At 41.2% G+C, this 8,781-nt stretch overlaps 1 protein-coding gene across 1 annotated transcript in view; it reads right to left on the minus strand.

Annotated features, from left to right (window-relative positions):
• The window catches only part of adamts3 (ADAM metallopeptidase with thrombospondin type 1 motif, 3), a 170,481-nt gene extending 161,984 nt beyond the window's left edge, over positions 1-8,497 (minus strand). Inside the window, exons 1-2 of the mRNA XM_087849509.1 lie at positions 8,111-8,497; positions 7,724-7,745 (exon numbers count right to left, since the gene is read on the minus strand). Coding sequence (XP_087705635.1) covers positions 7,724-7,745; positions 8,111-8,164 — 76 coding nt within the window. The 5' untranslated portion in view covers positions 8,165-8,497. The remainder of the gene's footprint in view (positions 1-7,723; positions 7,746-8,110) is intronic.
• Between the last annotated feature and the right edge of the window lie 284 nt (positions 8,498-8,781).

Genomic DNA, 8,781 nt, shown 5'->3' on the forward strand with positions numbered 1-8,781 from the left:
TCACCGTTGTTGCTCTTCTGCTGAGCTGTGCCGGCCTTTAACACAAAAAAATGTAACACCAGCACAAGCCGGTTTCATCTGTGCCATTGTTTTAACATATTGCTTTGTTTCACCCACTTCCTTGTTCATTGGCTCATTTGTGGTCAACCCAAATGTACCAGAAAATCTGTGGGCTTTCTCAAACACTTTCAGATTTAGGAAAATTCCATCCGAGCTTGGTTTGCTTTTCCAAGAATCTTTGGTTGGAAAAAATCTAACAAGAATATTGAAAGCGTGTAATTATCTTGCTGCTTTTGACCAGGAAACATCAAACAGGTGTCAATGGGGAAGCTAAAATTACATATCTGAGGACGTGACTTCACACAATCACGGTGAGCATGTGGATGTGCATGTGATGGCAAGAAAAGACTATTTTAGAAGCATTCAAAGCAAAGACTGCAGGTTTCATGACGCCAAAGCATGATAATGGTACCGATGGAGCACATGAAAGCATGGAGTCCAAGAGATGAGGCGAAAAAAGCGTGAAAACTGTGGGTTTGAACTTAAAACAAACAAACATCTAAATCCTTTTTCCCTCCCTGTTACATCACCCTAACATTATTATATCTGCAAAGCAAGGATGGCGCACAGTTAGCTGCCTGATACTGAAATATTTGGAAAAAATTACATCAGTTGTACCGAGTACTACATATTTTTCCACAGAGTGCATTTAAGCAATGAAAAGACACAGTGCATCAGAAAGAAGCCAGAAATGTGTTTAGCTTGTTAGTGTGAGTCTAAAGAGCAGGCTTTCACTGCTTAATCCTCATGAGGAAGACGTCTAATATAAAGAGTCATTTGTCCCGCTTACAGGACTATTTTTTTAAAGCTGTGCAGATTTTGATTTTAAGCACTGATTGGATATAAATCAACGTCTCTATCGATTAATCTTGTCGTGATAATTTCAGGTAACCACGCCCGTTTTGATGTTTGATGTAGTGCGTCGTTCCTGCTCTGGATTCAGATCGTTCGCCTGAGACTACAAAATGCCCGCTGATATCACTGTTAATGTCTGCTACTACAAAGTCACGCCTCGCAGCTGCTGGATCGCGGGAAACGTCTTAAACTGGAAATACACAAAAAGGCTTTTAGCGCAAATACGACTGCGGTTAGCGTGCTCCACAAAATGTAAACGCAAACAGAAAAAAAGAAGAACTTTACTGCGGTTTGATGATGTGTCAAAAACAACCAGGTCCATATGTAGCACAAAGTCCGATTTCAACTGCAGCTATTTTTAATTGAGGCATTAAACGGCAAATGTCTCTGGCTGTGAGTGTTTGATGGTGTATAATACTGTAGATCTGTACACAAGCTGACTGGTTTTCTTTAACAGTTAAAATAAAATTGAAATTAAAAGCAAAATAAAACACATTTCTCGTGTAAAAACTTGAGAAAAAACTTTTGGCTTTTTGGAGGATTGTGCTGGATCCAGACATTTACCAGCTAAAATAATCTTCTGCTGGGCAGGTATCCGGTTTTTAATTAAACACTCTTTTTGTTTCCTTTAATGTGGAAAAAGAGCATTGCTCTCCCAGCAGCGATCAGACTTCGGTTCACCTTTCGCTAACTTAGCATCCTCATTAGGTTGACAGAGTTTATTTATGCCTGCTTACACAGGCAGAGGCTGCATGAGAGAAATAAAAACATCCTGTTGCATGTATTGTTCTCACTAAGTGATCATTTTACACATAATTACAGCTGTAATCACAGCACAGCTGTTGTCTGTGTGATGTGTTGGAGTGTCCCAGTATTCCCATTATTATCTGACAGAGCTCCATTTGCAGTGGAGAGTGTGAAAGCTGAGATGTTCTGCTTAAAGGGAACATTTACATTAAGTTTGTCGGACCAGGGTACAGAATCACTCTGGAACGATGAGGTAAGTGAACAGAGCTGCACATGTTAGACTAGGGCTGCCACAAACGATTATTTTGATAGTCGACTAATCACCGATTATTTTTGTGATTAGTCGACTAATCAGATCATCATCCATTGGACGTACAGCGTACAGCTTATTGCACCAGCAGCATCTGCTCTTATATAACTATCATTAGCTTACAGCTTGAAGTGTTTAAGGTATGTGCTAAAAAAAACTAAAAATAAAGACAAGATGATAGTTTATTAAATTTTAATGAAATTTGCAGATTGTTTCGGTGAAGTTTAATAAACTCCTTGCTATCTAAAATATAACAGGACACCGGAGTAAATTCTCCAGCATCTCACACTTCTGATAATCAGCTGTCTACTTGAGTTTATTCAGCTGTGTAAAAACTATAACTTTAATCTCAGCCAAACCGATTTACTCAGGAACAAATAAAATACTAAAAAAGGCCAAACAATAACATGTTTAAGTTATATAAGTGACTTATATATCATGTTTAACCTGAGTAGCGAAAGACGGTGGTGGGTTTGAAAACGATTTGCCGGAAGTCCGTTGTTCTCACAGCTCTAGTTAGCCTAGCCCCCGGCTAGCTATCGAGCTAGTGGGTAACAGACGTCTCCGAAAACGTCGGAGCGCTTTTGAAAATATGTGGCGTCTTGATAAACTGAGCAGATATTTGAGGTTTACACAGCTACATTCTCGCCTGAAAATATGTTAAACGTTTATTTTGTGACCCAGAAAGAATAATAAGAGTAATATTAAAACTAACTAGCTGCCGCCATTGTTGGAAACTGAGCTGGGCTGCTCTATGAATTCTGGGACACAGCTTCTTCTTCTTTGGGGTTTAACGGCAGCTGGCATCCTTGTACATGCAATGCTGCCATCTTCTGTTTCAGTCCGTTATTACACTCTTAAATCCTACTACTTATTCCTGCGTCTTTTGTGATTTTACAAAGCTTCAAACGACGCGTCGACTATTAAATTAGTCGTTGACGATTTTGATAGTCGACTAATCGTGGCAGCCCTATGTTAGACCCAAACAACTTGTACTAAATGAAAAATTAAGACAAACATACTTTACAAGAAGTACGATTAAAATCACAGACTTTATACATAAAAGAAGTTTAAAGAAAAGAAACAGAAACATATACAGGTGTTTTACAAGGTCGTCTAACAGGAAGTCTGTAGCTTTACTTACAAAAAGCACGAGTCCGAACAATCCAAGTAGAAGATGAAATACACTGAATGAATACAACCACACAGCACTCACAATAAGGGTTACCCACCAAAGACCTGCAAACACAAACCCCTGAGTGTCACAAAAGAGTCAGTTAAAATCCATTTTCTGATTTCTTTTCTGTCCTGTGTCCGTTTAACTTATATTCTCTCTGTCAGAGTGAAAAGTTCTGGTGACGATAGTACAGGAGCACAATGAATGCAAAAGAGCATCTATGAGGGGCCGGACCAGCTGTAACTGCAATGAAATACTGGAATACACTCCTGATCAAAAGTGTTATACCTCAGTGACACTTTGACACATCAGCCAAAGCAATCGCTCCTCAAATTCAGCAGTTAATCCTAATTAAGCTCCATAATTCTGGTTTTCTGGATATAGTTATGTTGACTTTATCTTTGATTTCTCTCTTTTTTGTCTCTTCTAGTCTTGTTTGCTATTTGGAGTTGAATGTGGAATTTCGGACCACAAGAAAATGTGCGTAACAAAAGCAAAGAGCGACGTTTGTGGCTTGGCGGTTAAGGGCTAGTGTGCAGACACTGAGCGATCTTTCAAGCTGACTTCCCAGTTAATCAGAGAAGATGGTCCCTCTGCTCCCAGTTATTCCATTTGCATTGCTGCTGAATGTTGTTTCTAAATGTTGCCTTTTCACAGGTTTGCTCTTGATGTGTGAGAACATCAAATCCAAATCAAATCATCTTATCCAACCACCACAAATATACATGTCACACAAACTTCTGCTGCAAAACATGTACAAAGAAATACAAAGCACATGGGCAGCAGTTTCGTAAAGTTGAGCTGAGACATGCATTTGATCGACTGACTCTTCCAACAGAGGCTGATGAATCAAAACACAGAAATAAAACCTTAGTGGGAACCATCAGGAAAAACCTGCCTTCAAATTCTCTACACAGAACGATACAAGTGGTGCTTCAAGGTAATGACGAGTGACCAATCAAAAGAGAAAAATCGTGAAAAATGCCCGCTCCAGCTACATGAATAGCTCTCTAACACAACATCACAGAGTTTGTTTCATATAGGTGACATTCCTCCATCTGTCAGTGTCGACACTTTACTACTGTAAAACACTTCGTACTATTTTTCCTTTAATCTGTCAGCGATATACGAGATATTGTACACCTCAGAGACTTGGCTCTGCTCATTGGCTGATGTATTACCTCAGTTTGTGAAACTGAACACAGAAAGTTCAATCAATTGCCACTTCAAAGATAAAGGCACTGTGCTAGAAATAAGCAGCTTTTGTCCTAAACTATGAAACAGCAAAGAAAGATCCGGGTGCTTCAACAGCACCTTGAATATCACAGTTTACGTGAACTGGAAATGAACCAGTTTGTTCAAAGAGCAGTCCGACCATATCTGAAAGCAAAGCAAGGAAACAAGGTTACCACAACAAGGATGGATGGAGTCAAGTGTTTCTGAACACATTTTTAGATCATCCATCTTTAACCCTTTACCTCTTGAAAGCCTGCTATGAGTAATCCTCGAGGCTCTGGGAGGTTTCTGTCATATTTCAGCCTGCATTTAGAACAAAGTGAGGCCGGGCTCTGCCTGAAAACCCCCCAGAAACTATTCTAATGGTCATCAAACCACATCTTTATTATATACTGAATTTTAAAACTCATAAGAGTAAATGGCCTGTATTTATATAGCGCTTTACTAGTCCCTAAGGACACCAAAGTGCTTTACACATCCTGTCATCCACACATTCACACACTGGTGATGGCAGCTACATTGTAGCCACAGCCACCCTGGGGCGCACTGACAGAAGCGAGGCTGCCATATCGCGCCATCGGCCCTTCTGGCCAACACCAGTAGGCAACGGGTGAAGTGTCTCACCCAAGGACACAACGACTGAGACTGACGGAGCCGGGGCTCGAACCGGCAACCTTCCAATTACAAGGCGAACTCCCAACTCTTGAGCCACGATCGCCACAAGGTGAGAACACAGGAGGTCGTTAAATGTCGCCTTTATGGGGGACAGAGTTAAAAACATTATAGGCTGAAGAAATAAGCTGCTCAAAGAATTGTTGGACAATCCAATCAAAGCTTATAAAGCTGTGGACTGGGCAGCACTGCCTTCAAATTCTCTACACAGAATGAAACAGTGGTGCTTCAAGATAATGATGAGCGACCAATCAAAAGAGAGAAATGGTGAATAAATGAGAGAAAAAAGTACAAATGTACCGAGGCCTCACTAAATGGTATGAGTGAGTGTGACTCGTGTGCTGTGGCCTGTCCCAGCTACATTTACCAAAGACTGTGGAAAAAGTTAAAACGCTCTCTAGCACCATCACTACACTACATCACAGGGTGTTTCATAGAGGTGCCATTCCTCCCCCAGCAGTGTCGACACCTTACTAAAACACTTTGGACGGATTTCTCAGTTGCCACCTGCTGATTGGCTCTGTGGTTAAAAACACGCCTTAGCATCAGCTGAGCCCTGACACATCCAGCTGCCAGACAAGAGCAAAGAAATAAGGAAATAACAAATAAAAGCAAAAAATTATTCACCTTAGAGTCATCAAATACACATTTGTGCAAATTTTCTGGATCCTTTTACTTTCTTTAGAGTCAAACAGCAAACAGCATAAAATTGCTATAATTTGTTGTACTGAGTCTTATGGATGGAGCCTGTTCACAGGGAAATGCAGTGAGATGAGACACACACACAATCAGCAACCCTGAATTTGTCAAAAAGGCTCTTTTTCCATCCTTTTTGCTGACTGAAATGTTACCAGCAAATACATGAAGAATGTGACAACATGTCATCAGAGCACTGATGAACTATCATCGAAGAAGAAGGAGGGAACAAGACTTTACCAAAGCACAGCTCTGATTTAGCTTTAAGGCGGTCAAAGCAGCTTTAAAGCAGTGGAGCTGGACCAGGAGACAGCAGGTGACAGAAAGCTGAGGCTGAACTCACAGAGAGCTGCATAAAACTACAGTCGAGTGGGTCAATTCTCTTCCATTGTTTCTGTTTTCAAGCCAAGAATTTAAGCTTAAATCAAACTTTGTTCTTACTGTGGAGAAAAGTGGACTTTCTCATGAAGAAGATTCATTAAATGTTGATCAAGACATCGGCAAGAAATTTGGTGCAAGCAACAATTTATCTCATAATGCAAATTTCCAACTCTGTACTTTTACTCTTAAACTTTGCAGCTTATTCGTGTTGCCCCGCCCCTCCGTCACCCGCTGGCTGCAATGAGACGAACATACGATGGACATAATCACAACAAATGTTGGACCAATGAGGTGAGGTGGGAATGTGAAACCATTTAGCACTCACACGCAGGTGACATCATAGAGGTATTCCAAGGAAAGTAATAGATTACTAAATTACTCGTTACTTTCTGCTTTTTTGGTGTTTTTTCTTTCTATCCAAATAACTGAAGAACCTTTGTCACAAGAGTAACAACATAATTGTGCCGGTCATGTAATTACTGAATTTGTAATGCGATTACATTACAGTTACAGTTATATAATTATGCTTTACACCTTGGTGATACTGGTTGCCAAGAGCAAGGAGTGTTTGTTTTCAATCGTGGTTTAAGTTCAGTTTTGGGATGAAATATTCCTTTTCATAAATCTAACCCTGCCTTTTGAGAAGTTACACTCACAAGTGGATTTAAATGTGATGTCGAGGGATCCTGACCGCACAGCCATATGTGACAAGTTACAGCTGCCACTGCTGGATGTATTTAAAAGAGGCCAAAGTTTGATGCCCTGGGAATGAGGATGATGGTCAGGAGTTAACCATAAAACCAATCAGGGTCTGACCTTCACTAGGAAAGAATTGTATTTGCTTCATTATATTTCAGCAGAAATGACCTTTTGCTTGATGTCCTCCCCGTGTTCACCTTCTGCTTCCCATCCCTTACAAGTCAACCTGAGCTTTTACAAATAGTAACAGAACCAACAGGAAAATCCACAAGATTTACTTTTTCATCTGTTATATGAGACCAGAGAAAATAAAATCTAAGCCAAAGAAAATCTGCTTGTAAAAGTTACAGAAGTGGCAAATTAAGAAAGGCCTCGGCAAATGAGCAAGGAAGCTGCTTTACAAGGCCGATAATGACCACATGGAGCAAACAGTGGCTCGCTACGAGCAACGGGGAACCACAAATGTTCAGCCCACAGTCAGCTGTCATCTTGCTGTGCGAGGGCCCCGGAGGTGTTCAGAAGATAAGGGCCAGTGTAAAAGGCTCCTACGTGGACACTGCTGCAGCTCGCTTGTTCCTTAACCTCAGAATGAATAACAGATGTTCAGGATCTCGAGGAGGAATTTTCTTTCCTGTATAACAAAGCCCTTGAAGCAGCTTGCTCATGCAATATAAGTGTGTATGTGTGATAGAGGACTCTGTGTAGGGTGCTAGGGGAGGGCGAGGGGGTGTATTACAGAGCTCCTCACACACAAACTCCCCTCCCACTTTGATCTCAGTCAACCAAGTTGTCCTCATGAGTTTCTTCTCTGACCGGGGAGAAACTCCTCTGCCTTTTTTCTACACACATCTAATTATTAACAAAACGAACACAAATAAAGCCACACTTACCTTCTCTATCTACTTCACCAGCCTGCAAAAGAGAGAAAAGAGCTCGTTAAATGCGGCACACGCCAGAAGGAAATGATAGATCAGAGTCTGAGATGTCCAGCGGTAACAACACAAGTTTTCTGTGAGCCGTGCTGCTGGTAAAAAGTCCGAAAATACCTGTTTTACATCCAAAGGGCAAAACTCAGACGTCTGCAGTGTCAACGTGTGTTTCACAGAAGTGTTCAAGTTTACAGAGCCGAAAGTTTAGAGCCTTGTACTGTGTCGTTCCCCTTTTTCTCCGCTTTACGGCTGAATTCGTTTAATATTGACGGGATTCAGTCAAACTGCGCGTATTTATTTATTTATATGCGTAAAAGGAGGCAAAAGCGAAGCGGTGCAGACACTTACCTTGGCAGCTGAAGTCAGTCCTACAAGTAGTAAAGCTAGTGACAGGACAGCCATCACGAGTCTTAAATGACAAAGTACAAAAAAACAAAAAACGTTATCCCAACGTGAAATTAAAATAAGGGGGAAAAGAGACAAAAATCTTTACGCAAACGTGACCCGGCTCATTCAAAACTTATCAAACGGGATGTGCGGCCAATGCCTCGGTCTTAGGTAAAAATCAGAAAAAATAAGAAGCAACATAAAGTAGTTAAAGTTTCATTAAAGCAGGAGTGAAGCGAGTTGCGACACTTTTGTCATTCAGTCAGTGTTTTTCTGATGACTGAGTTTCGTGAAAGTTTTGGTGAAGTTAGTAGGACACCCCTCTCTGCCGTGACCGGACAGAGCAGCAGTGTGTAGCTCTTGCAACCTGGCACCAGGCTCCGCTGGCTAATAAACGCAAGACCAGCCCTGTGTGACGTCACTGTGTGAGTCCGAACACATGGAGGGACAGGAGGAGGAGGAGGAGGATGAAGAACCCAACCCCCATACCCCTCCCTCATCTCACCACACACAAGTGAGCGACTCAACAAACAACAAGAAACCTGTGAACTCTAACGATGCCAGCAAAAATCCCGCGAAGAAGAATTACAGGCGCAGGATCAGGTATTTATTTAAAATCAATGTCTTCTTCT

The sequence above is a fragment of the Neolamprologus brichardi genome, chromosome 12 (assembly GCF_056152115.1).
Source record: "Neolamprologus brichardi isolate AB-2024 chromosome 12, ASM5615211v1, whole genome shotgun sequence".
Taxonomy (NCBI): domain Eukaryota; kingdom Metazoa; phylum Chordata; class Actinopteri; order Cichliformes; family Cichlidae; genus Neolamprologus; species Neolamprologus brichardi.